Source organism: Dipodomys spectabilis, unplaced genomic scaffold (genome assembly GCF_019054845.1).
Source record: "Dipodomys spectabilis isolate Male_0828 unplaced genomic scaffold, ASM1905484v1 ptg000595l, whole genome shotgun sequence".
Taxonomy (NCBI): domain Eukaryota; kingdom Metazoa; phylum Chordata; class Mammalia; order Rodentia; family Heteromyidae; genus Dipodomys; species Dipodomys spectabilis.
Genome location: NW_024871272.1, coordinates 1 through 20,267, shown reverse-complemented (window position 1 = coordinate 20,267; position 20,267 = coordinate 1). Strand labels below are relative to the sequence as shown.

Sequence of the window (20,267 nt, the reverse complement as noted above, 5' to 3'; positions counted from 1 at the left end):
GCAGGGGGTTTGGGGGTGAAGGGGCCCTCACAGGGGAGGATTCCGGCCTCAGAATGAAGCTAGGCGGGAGCCGAGCACCGGCGGCTCCCACCTGTCATCCTAGCGGCTCAGGAGGCTGAGGGCGGAGGATGGTGATCTGAGGCCAGCCTGGGCAGGGAAAGCCCGTGAGGCTCCTACCTGCCATAGAAAGAAGGAGAAGAGGGGCTGGGACGGTGGCTCAGTGGTAGAGCGCTTGCCTTGCATGCCTGAGGCCCTGGGTTCCATTCCTCAGCACCACATAAGCAAAAAGAAAAAAGCTGGAAGTGGCACTGTGGCTCAAGCGGTAGAGCGCTAGCCTTGAGCTGAAGAGCTGAGGGACAGCGCCCAGGCCCAGAGTTCAAGCCCCACAACCGGACCAGATCTCAGGAGGCTGAGATCTGGAGGATCGGAGTTCTAGGCCAGCTCGCGCAGGAAAAGTCCATGAGACTCTTTAATGAGTCACCAGAAAAAACAAAAAACACAAGTAGAGGTGTGGCTCAAGTGGTAGAGCACCAATCTTGAGCAAAGAGAAAAAAGCAGCTCAGGGACAGCGCGCCCAGGCCCTGAGTTCAAGCCCCAGGACTGACAAAAACAAATTCCAGGGGTGTGGGGCTCCAGAGGAAGTGGGGAGGGGGGGGGGTCCAGCCCTGGGATCTCGCGTGGGGCCCACAGGAAGGGACTGGACGGAGCAAGTCTGGAGGGCTTCCGGGAAGAGGCGGCCCCGTCCAGCATCAGAAACCCGAAGCCCTCCCCCCCACCCTGGGCCCTCTTTTAGAGGTAGGGGTGCAGGCTGGAAGTGAGGGTCAGGTGCCCCCCCCCTCCCCGCCCCCACCCCCGGGTGTGGCCAGCCCTCCCCCTCCCCCCCCCTCCCCCCCCCCCCCCCCCCCCCCGCGGCTCCCTGCGGCCTGCGGCTCGGCTCCATTCTGTCACCAACTCCCGCTGCGGGAAGGACAGCTCCCTCCTCCTCCTCTCCCTTCCCCCCCCTCCTGTGTCATTCCATCTAGCCTCTGGGGGTGGGGTGGGGAACCCCAGAGACCGGACACCCCAGGACTTCAGCAGGGGGAGGGGTCCACAAGAGAGAGAGAAAGACAGAGAGAGAAAGACCCACAGCCGCCGTACCAAGCTGTGTCCCTCAAATCCACCTCAAGGTCAGTGGCTGGGCTGGGGGGAGGGCTGGGGGAGGGGGCGGGGGGGGGAGGAGAGGGTCTCCCCCCCAACCCCAGACTCTGGATCTCAGATTCCCACCCGCACCCCCCTTCCCCCCACACACACCCCCAAGGTGGCTTTTTCCATGGTGGGGGGTTTACCTGAGGCAGGTAAGGACTGGGGGGGGTCCTCAGATTTGGGGTGTAGGCCTGGGGAGGGGCTGGTGGGGGGGGCTAGCCAAGGAGAAGTGCCAGGCAGGGTGGGGGGCAGGGCAGGGAGAGGGGGGCCGGCTCCTCCCCCAGAGTCCGGCTTGGGGGACCCGGCTCGGCCGGCCGGAGCTAAAATTGGAAAGCGGCTCGTGGGAGGCAGCTGACAAAGCTGTTCCACGCGGGCCCGGCGCCCTGCTCTGGTTTCAGGCGCCCCGGTTCTGTGAACCCGATCCACCCCCCTCCACCCTGCTGATAACAGTGTCCTGTCCCGGCAACCATTGCACAAGTCCAGCCGGCAGCCGCCACCCCCCCCTTCACCACCCATCCTGACCTGGGCATAGTCAGGTAGCACCCTCACTCAGTCTGAGACTTCGGAGGAACTCTGTGTGTACACACACACACACACACCTCCTCTCTATTCTTCCAGTTCTTTGTTTTTTTCTTTGCTAGTCCCAGGGCCAGCCTGGCCACCGTCCTTGAATTTTTGTATTTTGTGCTCAAGGTTGGTGCTCTACCACTTGAGCCACGGCTCCATTCCAGCTTTTTGATGATAAGCGTCTGATGGGGACTTTTCCTACCCCAGGCTGGCTTTGAACCGTGATCCTCAGATCTCAGCCTCCTGAGTCGCTGGGATGACAGGCGGGAGCCATGGGTGCCTGGCTCGGGTCTCACCCTGGGCCTGACCTTGGTCAGCACCTTGGACAGTGGCCAGCAGCCTCCCTGTCCCCTCCCTGCCTGGTCTGGCCCGGTGTGGCCCCAACACACACTGGCTTCTCCGGGGCTCCTCCTTAAATGGCACAACTTCCGGGGTTGGGAAGGTGGCTCAGCGATAGAGTGCTTGCCTCGCACGCATGAAGCCCTGGGTTCGATTCCCCACTCCTACAGACACAGAAAAAGCCGGAAGTGGCGCTATGGCTCAAGTGGTAGAGCCTTGAGCTAAAGAAACTCAGGAACAGCACCCAGGCCCTGAGTTCAAGCCCTCGGACCGGCACATTTCACACACACCAGTGCGGGGTGCGGGGACCGATCCATCTCTTGGGGTCCCTGAGTGGGGCCTGGGGGCTGCAGGGCCTCAGACCGGCCTCAGCCCGGCCTCCTCCCGCAGCCCGGCCAGGCCATGGGTATCAAGACGGCGCTGCCCGCGGCCGAGCTAGGCGTCTACTCCCTGGTGCTGAGTGGAGCTCTGGCCTACGCCGGCCAGGCTCTCCTGGAGGCGTCACAAGGTAATGCCGGGCCCCGGGGTAGGGGCAATGGGGTCCCCCACGGCCCCACCCCTCCCCCTGGGACGCAGGGGTCCCAGGAACGGGGCTGGAAACTGGCAGGCTCCAGTCCCAAGGCGGCCAAGGCCTGGTCCAGGGGACACACAAGGACAGAGGTACTACTGCAGAGATGTGGAGACACACACACAGAGATCAAGACTTTAACACACACACACACATGCACACACAGGCCAGGACGCACACACATCAGGATTCTAACGCTAACATGCACACACAGATACACAGAGACCAAGACTCATATGCATGGAGACCAAGACCCTTAACACATACTAACAAGACCAGGACTCTTAACACACACACACACGCACACACAGGCCAGAACTCACAGACACACACACCAGGACTTTATACACACATACACAGAGACCAGGACTCATACACGGAGATCAGGACTCTTAACACACACCATACACACACATCCAGATCAGGATTCTAACACACACACAGGCCAGGACACACACACAGACACACAGACACAGACCAGGACTCACACAAACACATACACAGAGGCCAGGATTCTAATACACACAGTCCAGGACACACACCGATCAGGATTCTAACACACACATGCAGGGCAGGACACACACACACGGAGAACAGGACTCACACACACACACAGAGGCCAGGATTCTAATACATACACACAGTCCAGGACACACACACCGATCAGGATTCTAACACACGCAGGACAGGACACATACACACCAGGACACTCTCTCTCTCTCTCTCACACACACACACACACCAGGACTCACACACACACAAATCAGGATTCTAATACACACAAGCCAGGACACACACACACACACCCCAAGACCCAGAAAGGCCCAGATGCAGATCTCCCATCTCCCTGTGGCCTCAAACTCCAGCAGAGGGGTTGGGGTAAACCCCTTCCCTTCCCGGGGGCCGGGTGGCCGGGGGAAGCCGGCCGTGCGCACCCTGAGCCGGTCCTCTCTCCTCAGATGGCGCCCGCAGGAAGACCTTCCGCGAGTCCGTGCGGCCGGGCTGGGAGTACATCGGCCGGAAGATGGTGGGTCCCCCGTCCCCCCCCCCCGGCCCCTGTCCCCTGGTGGGGGGGGCTCTGCTACCCCAGACAGTGCACCTCACACCTCTGTGGGCTCCATTCCTCCCCCATGCCCTGCTCACTTGGGAAATGGATCCTCTAATCGTTAAAATCATAGACCACGTGTCGGTGGCTCCCGCCTGTCATCCCAGCTGCTCAGGAGGCTGAGATCTAGAGGATCGCGGTTCAAAGCCAGCCTAGGCAGGAAAGGCCGTGAGACTCCGATCTCTAATGAACCACCAGAAAACCGGGAGTGGCGCTGTGGCTCAAGTGGTAGAGCGCTCGCCTTGAGCTGAAGAGCTGAGGGACAGCGCCCAGACCCTGAGTTCAAGCCCCACGACCAACCAAAAAGGGAGGGAGGGAAGCAGCAGAGGCTGGGCCAAGGGCGTGGGCCGTGTCCAGCCTGTCTTGCGATTCCCCCTCCCTTACCCCCCTCCCACTCCCCCCCTCCCACCCCCGCCCCCAGGACGTGGCGGACTTCGAGTGGGTGATGTGGTTCACATCCTTCCGCAACATCATCGTCTTCGCCCTGTCGGGCCACGTGCTGTTCGCAAAGCTGTGCACCATGGCTGCGCCCCAGGTGAGCCTCAGAGGATGCTGGGAAACTCACCCCTGGGCTCCCCACTCACACACTGAAGCCTTTCCACCCCCCCTCCCACCCCACAGCTGCGTGCCTGGATGTATGCCGTGTACGGCCTGGTGGCCGTGGCCGGCACGATGGGCCCGTGGTACCTGCTGCTCCTCCTGGGCCACTGCGTGGGGCTCTACGTGGCTTCCCTTCTGCGCCAGCCCTGGCTCTGCTTGGGCCTTGGCCTAGCCAGCCTGGCCTCCTTCAAGATGGACCCCCTCATCTCTTGGCAGGTACAGACTTGGGGGGGGGGGGGGAAGAGAACCTGCCATTATGTAACACTTCTATTTGTTTTCATTTGGTCAGTCCTGGGGCTTGAACTCATGGCCTGGGGGGGACTGCTGCTTTCATGCAAGGCAAGCATGCTCTACCACGTTGAGCCATATATATATATGGCGCCACTTCTGGTTTTCTGGTGGTTCATGGGAGAGAAGAGTCTCACGGGGACTTTCCTGTCTGGGGCTGACCTTGAACCACGATCCTCCGGATCTCAGCCTCCTGAGCAGCTGGGATGACAGACAATCAGTCACCAGCGTCCGGCTCAAATTATTTGATTCTTTCCAAACAGCCCCTTCTCACTTTTTGCTTTTCCTTAGCCAGTCCTGAGACTTGAACTCAGGGCCTGGGCACTGTCCCTGAGCTGCTTTAGGCCAGTGGCTCATGCCTGTCTTCCTAGTTCCTCAGAAGGCTGAGATCTGGAGGATCCTAGTTCGAGGCCAGCTCCAGGCAGGAAAGTCCCTGAAACTCTTCTCTCCCGTGAACCACCAGAAAACACGAAGTAGCACTGTGGCTCAACGTGGTAGAGCATCAGCCTTGAGCCAAAGAAGCTCAGGAACAGTGCCCAGGCCCTGAGTTCAAGCCCCACCAAAGCCAGGGTGCGCGGCCGGTCTCTCACTCCATCTGGGTGGCCCTGTGGGAAGCCAGGGGGTCCCTCCTGGAGAGCCAGTGTCCCGTCCTCCCTGCCCTCCAGAGTGGGTTCGTCACGGGCACTTTTGATCTTCAAGACATCCTGTTCCACGGGGGCAGCGGCTTCACGGTGCTACGCTGTACCAGCTTCGCGCTGGAGGCCTGCGCCCATCCCGACCGCCGCTACTCCCTCGCCGACCTCCTCAAGTACAACTTCTACCTGCCCTTCTTCTTCTTCGGGCCGGTCATGACCTTCGACCGCTTCCACGAGCAGGTGAGCCCAGACCACCCTCCCCCCCCAGCACCGAGGCCTTGATGGTGCTCTACCATTTGGACCACACCTCCATGGCCAGCTTTGGGCTGGCTTCATTGGAGATGTAAAAAAAGTCTCATAGACTTTTGTGCCAGTTTTGAACCACGATCCTCCGGATCTCAGCCTCCTGAGTACCTAGGCTGACAGCCCTGGGAGCCCTGGCTGGGGGCTCTTCCTCTCAGAGACTCGGAACTCCCCCTTCCCCCCCCAGGTGAGCCAGGTGGAGCCAGTGAGAGCCGAGGGTGAGCTGTGGCGGATCCGGGCCCAGGCGGGGGTCAGCGTGGTGGCCATTATAGCAGTGGACATCTTCTTCCACTTCTTCTACATCCTCACCATCCCTAGTGACCTCAAGTTTGCCAGCCGCCTCCCAGACAGCGCCCTCGGTGGGTGCCCCAAGGGGGTGGGGGAAGGGGAGGACATAGCTCTGCACCCCCAAAGCACACAGCACCCAGGGGCCCGGGAGGAGAGGCCCTGGCTTCCTCCCTCCCTCCCTCTCCTCCTCCTCCTCCTCCTCTTTTCCCTTCTTCCTTCTTTCGGTGTGTGCTGTGGCTGGTGCTCCACCACTTGAGTCACACCTCCCAGGGCTGGCTTCGAACCGTGATCCTCACATCCTCCGCCTCTGGAGTAGCTGGGATGACGGGCGGGAGCCAGCAGCCGGGGTGCATCCTCGGGAAATGCCCGGGAGGCAGGGTGCCCGGGTCCGTCCCAAACCGTCTGTCCTGCGGTACCCAGGCCGGTCTTAGTTGGGGGCGTGGCCTTGGAGTGGGCGTGTCCGACTCAGGGTAGTTAATGGAGGCGGGTGTGGCTGGAAGGGAGGGGCGTGGCCTTGGAGTGGGCGTGTCCGACGCAGGGCAGTTGTTAATGGAGGCAGGTGGGGCTTGAAGGGAGGGGCGTGGCCTTCAAGGGGGCGTGCCAGAAGCCGGGCAGTTCTCCATGGGGGAGGGTGGGGTGGAAGGGAGGGGCGTGGCCGTCGAGTGGGCAGTTCTTCATGGGGGTTCGGAGGGGCGTGGCCTTCAAGGGGGCGTGCCAGAAGCCGGGCAGTTCTCCATGGGGGAGGGTGGGGTGGAAGGGAGGGGGCGTGGCTTTCGAGTGGGCGTGTCTAACGTAGGCAGTGCTCAATGGGGGTGGGTGGGGCTGTGAGGGGCGTGGCCTTTGAGAGGGTGTGTTGGGCGCAGGGAATTCTTAATTGAGATGGATGTGCTGGAAGAGGGGCGTGGCCTCGGGGTGGGCGTGGCCGGTGCAGGGCAGTTCTCAATGGAGGCGGGTGGGGCTGGAAGGTAAGGGGCGTGGCCGCCGAGGGGGCGTGTCAGATGCCGGGCTGTTCTCAATGGAGGCTGGAAGGGGCGTGGTCTTCGAGTGGGCGTGTCCCCACAGGGCGTGAGTAAAGGGGAGGGAGGAGGGAGGGCGGCGTGTCCGCAGGCCCGGCGGGGGGGGGGGGGGGCAGGGCGGCTCAGGACCTCCCCCCAGGATTGGGAACCCCATCCCCACCCCCCGAGGGCGGCGGCGGTGACCCCGGCGTCCGTCTGCCCGTCCCTCCGCAGCGGGCCTGGCCTACGCGAACCTGCTGTACGACTGGGTGAAGGCGGCCGTGCTGTTCGGCGTGGTGGGCGCCGTGGCGCGGCTGGACCACCTGCAGCCGCCCGCGCCGCCCAAGTGCATCACGGCGCTCTACGTCTTCGGGGAGACGTGAGTGCCCACGGGGGGGGGGGGGCGGCGGGGCCCCACCCCGCCCTCCGTTCACCTCCCCTGCCCTCCCCCCCACAGGCACTTCGACAGGGGCATCAACGACTGGCTCTGCAAGTGAGTGGCTCAGGGGTGCGTGCGTGTGCGTGTGTGTGTGCGTGCGTGCGTGTGCGTGCGTGTGCATGTGTGTGTGCATGCGTGTGCGTGTGTGCGTGTGCGCCTGTCCTGGGGCTTGAACTCACTCCCCGCTTTTGGGGGGTGGTTAGCTGGAGATCAGAGTCTCACGGACCTGCCTGCAAGGGTTGGCTTTGAACCACGATCCTCCCGATCTCACCAGCTAGGATTCCAGGCATGAGCCATTGGTGTCCAGCAGAGAGAGAGAGATCTTTATGGAGACTCAAGGATTGTTGAGTCTAAATGTCTGAGGGGGAGGAGGCCGGGGGAGGCTGGGCAGGTGGCTCAGTGGTAGGGCGCTCGCCTAGCATGCACAAAGCCCTGGGTTCGATTCCTCAGCACCACATCCACAGAAAAAGCCGCAAGTGGCGCTGTGGCTCAAGTGGTAGAGCACCAGCCTTGAGCAAAAGAAGCTCAGGGATAGCGCCCAGGCCCTGAGTTCAAGTCCCAAGACTGGCAAAGCCAATTCATTCATTCATTCATTAAAATGTCTGAGGGGCAGAGAAATCTGGTTCACCCCACTGCACCTTGGGGTGTCTGTCCATCTTTGTGAGTGTATCCCAGTACTGAGGCTTGGATGACAGAAAGTTGGGGTGTCAAGGAACACAGCTACAGCAGCTATGCATCACATGCGCCCCGGGCCTCTACCAGCCTGCTTCTCCCATCTTTCCTCTCCCCCTCCCCTGCAGATACGTCTACGACCACCTTGGAGGGGATCACACCTCCGTGGTCCCAGAGCTCGTGGCCTCTGTGGCCACATTCGCCGTGACCACTCTGTGGCTTGGGCCGTGTGACATCGTGTACCTCTGGTCCTTCCTTAACTGCTTTGGCCTCAACTTCGAACTCTGGGTGCAGAAGCTGGCAGAGTGTGCACCCCTGGCACACATCGAGGTGAGCCAGGGATTGGGGGGTGGGGGGGGACCCACAGGAAAAGGTGACACGATTACTTTCTGGAATTATCCAGCCTGGGGCCCCAGTCAAGAACTTTCTCCCCTGGGTGGGCACTGGTGGCTCCCGCCTGTCATCCTAGCTACTCAGGGAGGCTGAGATCTGAGGATCGTGGTTCGAAGCCAGCCTCGGACAGGAAAGTCCGTGAGACTCTTAGTTCCAATGAACCACTCAAAACCGGAAGTGGCGCTGTGGCTCAAGTGGTAGAGCGCTCACCTTGAGCACAAAGAAGCTCAGGGACAGTGCCCAGGCCCTGAGTTCAAGTCTCACAACTGACAAAAAGAAATCTGACTCTACTTGGTCAAGTCTTTAACCTCTCCCTGGGCCTCAGTTTCCCCGTATTTAGCAATGAAGAAAGGGCCTGGGTGGTTCTAAAGGCCCCGGTCACTGGCTCACCCCCCAACTCTCTCTTTCTTTCTCTCTTCCTCTCCCCTTTTGGTAACAAACATTTCCCTGGACCAAGTAGGCCTCTCTGTCGGAGCAAATGTCTCGCAGGGTTCGAGGTCTTTTCGGAGCCATCAACTACTGGGCCATCATCATGTACAACCTCGTGAGCCTCAACAGCCTGGCGTTCACCGAGCTGGTGGCCCAACGCCTGCTACTCACAGGTAAGAAAGAAACAACTGTGTGTGCATCCTTCCCCCCCCCCCCCCCACTTTCTGCCAGTCCTAGGTCTCGAACTCAGGGCCTGGATTCTATCCCTGAGCTGCTTTGTGCTCAAGGTAAGCGCTCCACCACTTTGAGCCACATAGATGGCGGTTTCCTGGTGGTTCATGAGAGATCAGAGTCTCGCAGACTTTCCTGCCCTGGGCTGGCCTCGCACTGCGATCCTCCAGATCTCAGCCTCCTCTTGAGTAGCTAGGATGACAGGCGTGAGCCACTGGCATCCAGTAGAGAGGGCTTTCCCGGGTGGGTGGATGGGGCACAGAAATGGGAAGAAATGAATCGCTAGGTGCGAAGAGTTCCAGACATCAGTGGCTCCTCCCCCAACAGGCTTCCCTCAGACCACACTGGCCATCTTGTTTGTCACCTACTGTGGGGTCCAGCTGGTGAAGGAGCGGGAGCGAACCCTGGCATTGGATGATGAGCAGGGGCAGGACAAAGAGAAGCCCGAGTAGATGGATGGGAGGGCAACGCGTTGATCGGCTGTGGATGAGGAGTAAGGGGCGGGACAGAGAGGAGCTGGAGTAGATGCATGGGAGGGCATTGATTGGTTGTGGATGCAGAGCGGGGGCGGGACAGAGAGGAGCTGGAGTAGATGGATGGGAGGGCGCTGATTGGCTGTGGATGAGGAGCAGGGGCGGGGCAGAGAGGAGCTGGAGATGGACGGGAGGGCGACGCGTTGATTGGCTCTGCTCAGCTACGTCTGGGTGATAGAATAAAAAAGACTTTTCTACCATAGCCTGGTTGTTCCCCCATTTCCCCCCTGCCCCCCAAACAGGAGCAGAGAAGAGGGAGCACAGGAAGGCAGAGATCACCCACCTTATGACCTAAGGAATCTTCCAGACACTTAGGAAGAATGGCCACTTGGCCTACTGGACTCCAGATCTGGAGTTAGTGGTTTGCTTGTACTTATTTACTTTTATTTACTTTTGTCTGTGCCAGTCCTGGGACTTCAACTCAAGGCCTGGGCGCTGTCCCCCGAGCACTCTTACCATTTGAGCCACAGCTCCACTTCCATGGGAGTCTCTTGGAATTTCCTGCCCGGGGCTGGCTTCGAACTGCCATCCTCAGATCTCAGCCTCCAGAGGAGCTAGGATGACAGGCGTGAGCCACTGGTGCCCAGCTAGAGCCTTGATTTTGTTGTTATTTGCCAGTCCTGGGGCTTGAACTCAGGGCCTGGGCGCTGTCCCTGAGCTTCTTTGGTTCAAGGCTGGCGCTCTACCACTTGAGCCACAGCGCCACTTGTGGCTTTTTCTGTGTATATGGGACTGAGGAATCGAACCCAGGACTGCATGCATGCTAGGCGAGCACTCTACCACTGAGCCATTGTTTCTGTTGTTGTTCTTGCTGCTTTATCTCTGCTTTAGGCAGAGACTTGGCTGACTACACAAGAAAGTCTCCGTGAGTTCTTGGTCTCTCAGCAATCCTCCTTAGAGCGCCCCCTGCAGTCAGGGCCTGTGCAGGTCACGCAGGGTGAACAAGGTGGTCACATCTTGGTCAGGCGAAGGACGTTAAGCCTCACGGGCAGGAAGGTGGCGCCGGCCGCGTACGGGATCTCCCGCAGCACCCCTTCCCACTTCTTCTCTTCCTCGTTATATCTGGGGGGACGGAGGGGGGGGAGAGACGTTGGTCAGCTGATCCACTGGAAGGAGTGAGCCCTGGAGCCCGGGCCAGCCTGCCTTCTTCCATCTCCACCCCATCTCTTTTATGGGGGGTGGCTTCATTAGAGATGAGAGTCTCATGGTCATTCCTCCCTGGGCTGGCCTCGAGCCGCGATCCTCCAGATCTCAGCCTCCCGAGTTGCTTCCCATGACAGGCTGTGTGCCCAGCTGGCTGGATCAGTCTTAGACAATTCCCATGCTGCCAGAAAGGGGGTCCAAGAAAGCCCACCCCTCACCCCTCCTCACATTCTGGGAAGGATCCCACCACTCGGTTTCCAAAAAGCCCCCCTGAGCCGGGTGCTGGTGGCTCACACCCTGTCATCTCAGCTCCTCAGGAGGCTGAGATCCGGAGGATCGTGGTTCAAAGCCAGCCTAGAGCAGGAAAAGTCCCTGTGAGACTCTGATCTCCACTGAACCACCAGAAAACCGGAACTAGTGCCATATATACATGGCTCAAAGTGGTAGAGTGCCAGCCTGGAACACAAAGAGCTCAGGGACAGCGCCCAGGCTGTGAGTTCAAACCCCAGGACCAACAACGACATGGAAAAAAAGCCCCCCTGTACCCCACTCTGCCCTGGAGGCTGCCAGGTGTCTGAAACTTCTTCCCCCTACTCTGCGCTCCCCATGAACCAGCTGTGGGAAGCAGAGTCTCTCAGAAGCAGGGTGTCCTACCCACTGATCCTCATCAGAAGATGGGGGGAAGACACGGGGCGGGGTCTTGCAAATCAGACTTGTCCCGCGCAGACTAGTGAGAAGCTGGGACTAAGGGAGGTCTTTGTGGTCCCTTCCCCTAGCACTCCTGGAAAGCGGGGTGGCTTTTACCTAGCTGGTGCTGTGGGCCACCCATCTAGCTCGGGATGTCCCCCCCAAGCCCCGTGACACCCCCTGGGGGCTGGGCTTACCTCCAGATATCACTGAGCTCCGTGGGGACCAGCTCCCCCGACTCAGTCTCCAGAGTGGCAAAGCCACCGATGGCGTAGAGCGTCCCAGTCAGGCTGACCAGGCTGAGCGAGCTGCGTTCCTGGGGAAAGGCCTCGAAGGGGGACCATCTGAGGGGGCGAGAGAGGAAGCGGGGGGCCTGGGGGCCTTCCACAAATTCAGTTGCACCCCCTTTGAAGTCTGAATACCAGGTCTCCGTTCCTGGGGCTACCTTCTTTTTGCTGATTTTATTTATTTGTTTTGGCCAGTCCTGGAGTTTGAACTCAGGGCCTGGGCGCTGTCCCTGAGCTTCTTTGGCGCAAGGTTGGGTGCTCTACCACTTGAGCCACAGCATCACTTCTGGCCTTTTCTGTGTCTGTGGTGCTAAGGAGTCGAACCCAGGGCCTCATGCATGCAAGGCGAGCACTCTAACACTGAGCCACCTTCCCAGTCCAGAATCTGCATCCTAGCCGGGCCGTGGCTCCTGCCTGGCCCCCCAGCTACGCAGGAGGCTGAGGTCTGAGGATCAGGGTTTGAGGCCAGGCCAAAAACAACCCCCAAAAACTAGAAGTTGTGTGGCTCAAGTGTAATCAGTCTTGGGGGTGGGGGGAAGGCCACGTGGGAGCCGAGGCCCCGAGTTCGAGCCCCGGTACCCCAACACACATACGCAGGCACCCCTCTTGCTGGAAACGCCCTCTCTGGTCCCTTCTGGTTGCCTGGGGGGGGGGGGAGCAGCTCCCTACTTGTTGTCGGCGATGCTGTACACCTCGGCCGAGCCGGTCAGCCCCGTGTCGGTGACCCCCGCGGCCACGAAGATGCGGCCGTCGTGGACGGTGGCCCCGAAGAGCGAACGAGGGGTGCGCATGGGGGCCAGCTCCTTCCACTCGAACCGCTTGGGGTCATAGACGCACATCCTGCTGAGACACTTCCTGGAGGGAGGGGGGAGGCAGGGCGTGGAGGGGGCTGGGGGGTGGAACCCCTGCTCCCCATCCTGGCCTGCCCCCCCCCCGGGCCTGGCCTGTCCCCCCCCCGGGCCTGGCCTGCCCCTCCCTCCGGGCCTGGCCTGTCCCCCCCGGCCTGGCCTGCCCCCCCCCGGGCCTGGCCTGTCCCCCCCGGGCCTGGCCTGCCCCCCCCCCGGGCCTGGCCTATCCCCCCCCCCCCGGGCCTGGCCTTCCCCTCCCTCCGGGCCTGGCCTGTCCCCCCCCCGGCCTGGCCTGCCCCCCCCGGGCCTGGCCTGTCCCCCCCGGCCTGGCCTGCCCCCCCCCGGGCCTGGCCTGCCCCTCCCTCCGGGCCTGGCCTATCCCCACCCCCGGGCCTGGCCTGCCCCCCCCCGCCTGCCCCCCCCCGCCTGGCCTGCCCCCCCCCCGGGCCTGTCCTGCCCCCCCCCGGGCCTGTCCTGCCCCCCCCCGGGCCTGTCCTGTCCCCCCGGGCCTGGCCTGCCCCCCCCCCCCGGGCCTGGCCTGTCCCCCCACCCCCCCCGACCCAGCCCGCCCCGCCGGGGGAGGGGGCGGGGCCTCACCTGTCGCCGCCCTTGCCGCCGATGACGTAGACGAGGTCCAGGTGCGAGAGCACGGCGTGGCCGTACACCGCGTAGGGCAGCGGGTCCGACTCGCCCCATTTGAACGACCTGGATGAGGAGGGGGAGGGAGGGGAAATGGGGGAGGACTGGTTCGGGGTGCCCACCAGGCCTCCGAGGGTCGCCAGCCGCAACTCGGGTGCATCCCGTACACCCCACAGAGCACCCCGCTCCGACCCCCGGGGTCTCGCTCGCCCCGCCGCCCTCGGCGGGCCCCGCCCACCAGCCGGCCACGCCTCGTGTGGAGCCACGCCCTGTCGTGCCATGCCCCTATCAGGCTCCGAGCCGAGGCCAGACCACGCCCCGCAGGCCACGCCCACGCGCACCGGCGGTCATTTCACCCGTCCAGGCCCTGCAGGCCCAGGCCCCGCCCCCAGACCCGGCCCAGGCCACGCCCACACGCGCCAGCAGTTGTAGCACAGCACTGAGTCCGCAGGCCCCGCCTCTCTCAGGCCCCGCCCCGAGGGCCCCGCCCACACGCACCGGCGGTCCTAGCACAGCAGAGTCCAGACCGGGTCGCTCAGGGCCCGCCCCTCCCCACAGGCCCCGCCCCTGCCAGGCCCCGCCCACACGCACCACCAGCCAGGCGCCGCCCACACGCACCACTGGTGGCAGCACAGCAAGGAGTTCAGGCCCTGCCCACCCTGCAGGCCCCGCCCACACGCACCGGTCCAGGCCGCCCTCACCATCGCTCAGGCCCCGTCCCCTCGCAGGCCCTGCCCATGCCCCGCCCCATGCCCCGCCCCATGCCCCGCCCCATGCCCCGCCCGTAGCACATCACCGAGTCCAGGCAGTTCTGGCTGTCACGCAGGCCCCGCCCCATCCTGCAGGCCCCGCCCTCCCGCAGGCCCCGCCCTCCCCGCAGGCCCCGCCCCCGCAGGCCCCGCCCCCCGCAGGCCCCGCCCACACGCACCGGCGGTCGTAGCACATCACCGAGTCCAGGCAGCTCTCGCCGTCGCGCAGGCCCCGTCCTCCCCGCAGGCCCCGCCCTCCCGCAGGCCCCGCCCTCCCGCAGGCCCCGCCCCCCGCAGGCCCCGCCCCGTTCCCGCAGGCCCCGCCCCGCAGGCCCCGCCCTCCCGCAGGCCCCGCCCTCCCGCAGGCCCCGTCCTCTCCGCAGGCCCCGCCCTCCCGCAGGCCCCGCCCCCGCAGGCCCCGCCCTCCCGCAGGCCCCGCCCCCCGCAGGCCCCGCCCACACGCACCGGCGGTCGTAGCACATCACCGAGTCCAGGCAGCTCTCGCCGTCGCGCAGCGCGCGGCCGCCCACCGCGAAGATGGAGCTGTGCGCCTCCCCCAGGCCGAAGAGGCAGCGCGGCGACGGCAGCGGCGGCATCCCCAGCCAGCCCGCGTCCAGGTGGTCGTACTGCGGCGCGGAGGATCGTGGTTCGAGGCCAGCCCGGGGGGGCGCAGGGGGGGAAGCAGGAACGAAGCCTCCCTAAGCCCCCGATCTCCAGAGAACGAACCAGCACGAAGCCGGTCGGGGCAGAGAGCCACCAGCAAAGCCAACCTCTGCCACGTGGCGCCCAGGCCGTGAGTTCGAATCCCAGGCCCGACTCGGCAGCGTAACACAGATCCCACGTCCCCTTCCGCTGCGCCTCCCACAGCCTCAGTGTCCCCATCCGAGGGCACCTGGAACGCGGCTCCCTGAACCCCCAACCTCCCCTCTGCCTCCCCACAGCACCCCCAAACCCACGCACCTGCAGGAAGTAGGCGCTCAGGGGCTCGTCGGGGTCGTCCTCGTTGTGGAAGAGCCCCCCGGCCACGAACACCTGGTTCTCCGCGGTCACCAGGCTGGTGTGGTTCTTGGGCACCTGCGTGGACAGGGCGGCGAGGTGGCACTGGTTGGAGGCCGGGTCGTAGGCCACGGCCCCGGCCTCGCTGACCATGAGGATCAGGTCCTTCAGGAACATGCCAAAGCGCGGGGTGTCGTTGAGGATGCCGGGCAGCACGCGGCCATCGTCCTCCTCCTCGGCCTCCTCTGCGTTTCCCGCGGCCTCCGCCTTCGGATCTCCGCCCTCGGCCTCCACCGGCGCCTCCTTCTTCCTCCCCTTCCTCTTCCTGCGCAGCGTGGTCAGCCGCCCCTCGTGGGCGTCCCTCACCATCTGGATCTTGCGCAGCAGCTCGGGCTGCGTCTTCACCAGTGGGTGCCCGGCCACGCGCGTCTCCAGGAACTCGCGGGGCAGCAGGCGGCAGCGCAGGCTCTCGAACACGGTGGGCAGGGCGCCTTGGCGCTCAGCCCGGAGCCGGGCGTCCCCCCCGGCCTCCGCCCAGCGCATCACGGCCTCGAACACCACCTCCTCGCGGGCCACGTCCAGCCCGTCGCTGCACACGATGGCGATCAGCTCGTCGGGGGACAGGCCCACGAAGTCCCCATCGCGGGCCACCAGCGGGAAGCGGGCGCAGATGAAATCCCGGGCGGCCACGGCCAGCCGGGGACAGTCGAGCAGGAGGCCCAGGCGGTAGACGGCCAGGCAGTTGGCCAGGCAGAGCCGGCGATGCAGGAAGGAGATGCACAGGGTGAAGATGGAGGCGATCTGGAAGCGGTGCGCGGCGGCCAGCAGCTCCTGCACGCTGGCCTCGTCCAGGGCGATCTGCGAGGTGTAGAGGTAGCGCAGCATCTGGCCCACCACGTCTGGGGGGACGTCGTCCAGCCGGAGCTGGCCCGGCTCGGCCCCCGGCTCCGCTTCCCCCAGCAGCCGGGCTCGAAAGTAGGGACTGCAGGCGGCCAGCACGAGGCGGTGACAGGGGAACTCGCGCTCGGCCACCTTCACCACGCAGTCCACCAGCTGGCCGCCGTCCAGCAGGTCCTTGAGGCCGTCCTGCAGGAGGGTCTGCTGGTACAGCCGCTGCTCCTCGGCCTCCTGCAAGCCCACCGTCATGATGGCCGCCCTCCCCGGTCTGTCCGTCTGTCCGTCTGTCTGTTGTCTTCCAACCTAGCAGCTGCAGGGAGGAGGCAGATTATATATAGACACATAGCCACGGCGCCCAGCCAGGCCCCTGTGTAAGGTGATCTCGTCCGGCATGTGACGCATATTTAAAGGGGGGTACGGGGGGGGGGGGGTGGACAACTGGTCTGGAGGCCTTGACTCAGCTCTAGGGGGGTGCGGGCCCCCCCCCCCGGGGAGATTTGAAGGCCTTTTTCCTCTCAGGTGGATGAATCAGTGGCTCACACCCGTCATCCCAGCTCCTCAGGAGGCTGAGATCTAGAGGATCGTGGTTCGAGGCTGGCCTCGGGCAGAAAAGCCTGTGAGCCTCTGATCTCCCAAGGAGCCACCAGGAAACTGGAAGTGGCCACACCACCAGCCGTGGTTTGAGCGGTACAGCACCCGCCTTGAGCCACAAAGAAGCTCAGGGACGGGGCCCAGGCCCCGGGTTCGAGTCCCAGGATGAGCGAATATGGATCCCAGGGTCTGGACCGTGTGGCCTCGCTGAGCACCTACTTAGTCTCGGTTCTTCCTGCCTGGCCTGGGTACGGCATCCAGGTAAAGGGGGGGCCCCCCCGGTGCCCAGGGCAGCTGAACACCCCCTAGCCACCATCCTCTGCGCGCTGCTCAGTGCCAGGGCCACAGCTGTGGGTTAAATTTAGCCTCAGGTCCCGGGGCCTGAGCTCTGTGGGAACCAATGACTCATTCGGCTCCTTAGGTTCTGGCCTGGGGCGTGGCGGGGTGAATAGGAGGTCGCAGGCTAGACCGTGACTACTGAGTCACCTTCCCTCTTTTGGGGGGGTCCCTGTCATGTCTCACACGCCTGGCCCCCCCCCCCCCCCGCCCCTGGCAGCTTCTAGAAGGACCTTGTGGAACACACAAGGGCAGCTGGTGGCTTCAGGCCGGGCGTTCTAGTGACTTTGGGAGGCCGGAATCCGGAGGATGGTGGCTCGAGGCCCAGCCACAGGGGCAGGAAAAGACTCTGATCTCCAAATGGAAGCACTCAGAGGCGCTGTGCTCCGGGTGGTCGAGCGCCGGCCTTGGGGCACAAGCAAAGCAGCTTGGGTCATGAGTTCGAATCCCGGGACCGGAGCCCAGCTGGAAGTTCTCCTTTTTCAGAGAGGAAGATGGGGCCTCCTTCCCCTTCCCCTCCCCAAAAGCCAGGACACAGGATGTCTCTTCCCTCCCCCACCCCCCACCCATCCCCCCAATGGCGGGGGCTGGCGCTCGAGTTACAGAATAAAGTGCTTCGTTTATTGATGATTAAAATGTCCCCCCTCCCCCCCAGCTCTGGCCGGCAACGGGGGGGCCGGCTCCCCTTCCCAGAGACCACAGGGGTCCGCGTGTCCAGGTGTCCCGGGGCGCAGGCCCCATCCGCCGCCGGCAGGTGGAGCTGGGAAGGGGGGGCGTTGTAAGGTGCAGAGTCGGACGGGCCGGGGGTGCGTGTGGCTTAGGCAGCTCCTTCCGTGCCCCAAAGGCGGGGATGGGCGAAAAGAGGACAGGAAACATCGGGGGGGTTCCGCGGAGCTGGGGGCCGGCAGGCAGCGCACGCCTGTAATCCCGGCGGCCCGGGAGGCCGCGGCCGGAGGATCTGCGGCAAAGGCTGGGACTCCTTTGTTTGCTTGGACGGAGCCGCGGGCCCCGGCGGGGGGCTGGGGGGGCTGGGGGAGCCGCGGGCCCCGGCGGGGGGCTGGGGGGGCTGGGGGAGCCGTGGGCCCCGGCGGGGCGGGGGGGGACGCGCGCCAGGTCCCTGAGTTCAAATCCCGGGGCCGGCACAGATCAGGTTCAATGCCCGTCTTGGGGGCCAGCAGAGTTGGGGTGTGGCCAGGCCTGGGTGTGTGTGTGTGTGTGTGGGAAATCAGACAGACAGACGGACTGATGGACAGACAGAGGGACTGTCCTGGTGCGCGCGCGGCGGAGCGGGTAAAGCCAGGCAGGGGCGGCTGAGATCGGGGTGCGCCTCCGCCTCCCTGGTAGCACCGTGAACCCCGGGGCCATCGCCCTCGCCTTTCGGGGTGCCGCTCCCCGGGAAGGGGGCTGGGGCAGGGGCACCCCAGGGAGCCGGCCCGGGGCTGCCATAGCCAGGATTGTTTTTTGGGGGGGCCCCGTGGCACCCCCCAGATGACGCCCCCCCCGGGGTGCGGGCCTGGAGCCGCAGCACCGCCCCGGTCTCCTCGCGACGACGGAGGGGTGCGTTAGGGGCACAAAAAAGAAAAGGGGTGGGGTGGAATTTGGGGGTGCCCTCCCCTCCCCCCCAGAGCTCGACCCAGGCCCGGCCTGGGCTGCAGCCGCTGGCGCGCGCGCCCCGGGTCCCCCTTTGGTTCCTTGGCCTCCGAAAAGAACCAACCTCCAGCTTCCTGGGAAAAGAAGGGAGGGGAGGGGGAGGGGGGAGGGAGGGAGGAGGGGGGGGAGGGGGGAGGGAGGAGGGGGGGAGGGGGGGAGGAGGGGGGAGGGGGGAGGGGGGAGGGGGGGGGAGAGAGGGGAGGGGGGAGGGGGGGGGAGGGGGGAGGGGAGGGGGAGGGGGGAGGGGGGGAGGGAGGGAGGGGAGGGGGGAGGGGGGAGGGGGGAGGGAGGGGGGAGGGGGAGGGGGGGAGGGGGGAGGGAGAGGGAGGGGGAGGGGGGGGAGGGGGGGGAGGGAGGGGGGAGGGGGAGGGAGGGAGGGGGAGGGAGGTGGGAGGGAGGGGGGGAGGGAGGAGGGGGGAGGGAGGGAGGGGGAGGGAGGGAGGGGGGGGAGGGAGGGGGGGGAGGGGGAGGGGGGGAGGCGCCGCCCCGCCCGTCCGTCCGTGCGTGCGTGGCGTGCGTGCGTGCGTGCGTGCGTCAGGCGGGGGGCCGCCGTCGGGGGCCGGGCGCGCGGCTGAGGCGGAAGCACTTCTCGCGGTGCGCCTTGAGCATGTTGGAGAAGCGGGGAAGCGCTGGCCGCACCCCTCGCACGGGTACGGCTTCTCGCCGGTGTGCGTGCGCCGGTGCCGCTTCATGTTGGGCCGGCTGGTGAAGCTCTTGCCGCAGATCTCGCAGATGTACGGCTTCTCCCTGGGGACGCGAGGAGCCCGCTGGGAGGCCGGGAGGCCGGGGCGGCGAGGCCCAGGCGGCGAGGCCCGGCCTCCCCCGCGGCCTCCCCCGCGGCCTCCCCGCGGCCTCCCCGGCCTCCCCCGCGGCCTCCCCCGCGGCCTCCCCCGCGGCCTCCCCGGCCTCCCCCGCGGCCTCCCCCGCGGCCTCCCCCGCGGCCTCCCCCGGCCTCCCCCGCGGCCTCCCCCGCGGCCTCCCCCCGCGGCCTCCCCCGCGGCCTCCCCCGCCTCCCCCGCGGCCTCCCCGCGGCCCGCACCCTGTGTGCGTCTTCATGTGCTCGTCGAAGTACTGCTTCATGTTGAAGTCCTTGCCGCACACTGGCACATGAACTGCTTGTGTCCGATGTGGTTATGCTCATGTGGGAGCGCAGCTGGTACTTGTACTGGAAGCGCTCGTTGCAGTTCTGGGGGGGAGGAGGGGGAGGGGCGGGGGAGGGGGAGGGGGAGGAGGGGGAGGGGGAGGGGGAGGGGGAGGAGGGGGAGGGGGAGGGGAAGAGGGGGAAGGGAGGGGGAGGGGGAGGGGAGGGGGGGAGGGAGAAGGGGGGGAGGGGAGGGGGGAGGAGGGGGAGGGGGAAGAGGGGAAGGGGGAGGGGGAGGGGAGGGGGGGAGGGGAGGACGGGGAGGGGGGGAGGGGAGGGGGGAGGAGGGGGAGGGAAGGGGGGGAGGGGGAAGAGGAGGAGGGGGGGAGGAGGGGGAGGGGGGCAGGGAGGGGGAGGGGGAGGAGGGGGAGGGGGAGGGGGGAGGGGGGAGGGGGAGGGGGGGGGAGGGGGGGAGGAGGGGGGAGGGGAGGGGGGGAGGGGGGGGAGGGGGGAGGAGGGGGAGGGGAGGGGGGAGGGGGAGGTCCACATCCGGAGGCCCGGGGAAGGAGGACCCCCCCACCCCACGCCTGTTCCAGGGCCGGGCTCCGCGCTCCCTCCTGTAGTCCCGGGTCCCCCCTCCTCCCCTCCCAGGGGGCGTGGGTGGGAAGGGGGGGAGGGGCCCCCACCCCCCAGGGCGGGACCCACCTCGCAGCGGAAGGGCTTCTCCCCGGAGTGCTGCAGCGAGTGCACCTTCAGCGACATGCTGCGCTTGAAGGACTTCCCGCACGTCTCACAG

General features: G+C 65.3%; 3 protein-coding genes across 5 annotated transcripts; 1 reads left to right on the top strand and 2 right to left on the bottom strand.

Moving 5' to 3' along the window:
* The first annotated feature begins 976 nt into the window (after nt 1-976).
* Hhatl (hedgehog acyltransferase like) lies at nt 977-9,707 on the top strand. 3 transcript variants are annotated; one of them, XM_042671065.1, is made up of 12 exons: nt 977-1,166; nt 2,479-2,596; nt 3,616-3,683; nt 4,183-4,296; nt 4,383-4,577; nt 5,315-5,524; nt 5,775-5,946; nt 7,105-7,249; nt 7,328-7,363; nt 8,110-8,311; nt 8,835-8,976; nt 9,362-9,707. In XM_042671065.1, the coding sequence occupies exons 2-12, from the start codon at nt 2,491-2,493 to the stop codon at nt 9,484-9,486; spliced, it is 1,515 nt and encodes a 504-aa protein (XP_042526999.1). In that variant the 5' UTR covers nt 977-1,166; nt 2,479-2,490; the 3' UTR covers nt 9,487-9,707. The 3 variants fall into 3 exon arrangements, with proteins under 3 accessions (XP_042526999.1, XP_042526998.1, XP_042527000.1); XM_042671064.1 differs by having other exon boundaries at nt 2,461-2,596; XM_042671066.1 differs by lacking the exon at nt 977-1,166 and adding an exon at nt 1,646-1,718 and having other exon boundaries at nt 2,461-2,596.
* Nucleotides 9,708-10,517: 810 nt separating this feature from the next.
* Nucleotides 10,518-16,062, bottom strand: Klhl40 (kelch like family member 40). Its single transcript, XM_042671074.1, has 6 exons — nt 14,881-16,062; nt 14,386-14,546; nt 13,130-13,237; nt 12,354-12,539; nt 11,595-11,741; nt 10,518-10,629 (listed from the first exon to the last, which is right to left on the bottom strand). Exons 1-6 carry the CDS (start codon nt 16,060-16,062, stop codon nt 10,518-10,520), a joined length of 1,896 nt encoding a protein of 631 aa, XP_042527008.1.
* Nucleotides 16,063-18,916: 2,854 nt separating this feature from the next.
* LOC122100708 (zinc finger and BTB domain-containing protein 47-like) lies at nt 18,917-20,261 on the bottom strand. The gene is made up of 3 exons (XM_042671070.1): nt 20,177-20,261; nt 19,430-19,576; nt 18,917-19,137 (listed from the first exon to the last, which is right to left on the bottom strand). The coding sequence occupies exons 1-3, from the start codon at nt 20,231-20,233 to the stop codon at nt 18,925-18,927; spliced, it is 417 nt and encodes a 138-aa protein (XP_042527004.1). The 5' UTR covers nt 20,234-20,261; the 3' UTR covers nt 18,917-18,924.
* Between the last annotated feature and the right edge of the window lie 6 nt (nt 20,262-20,267).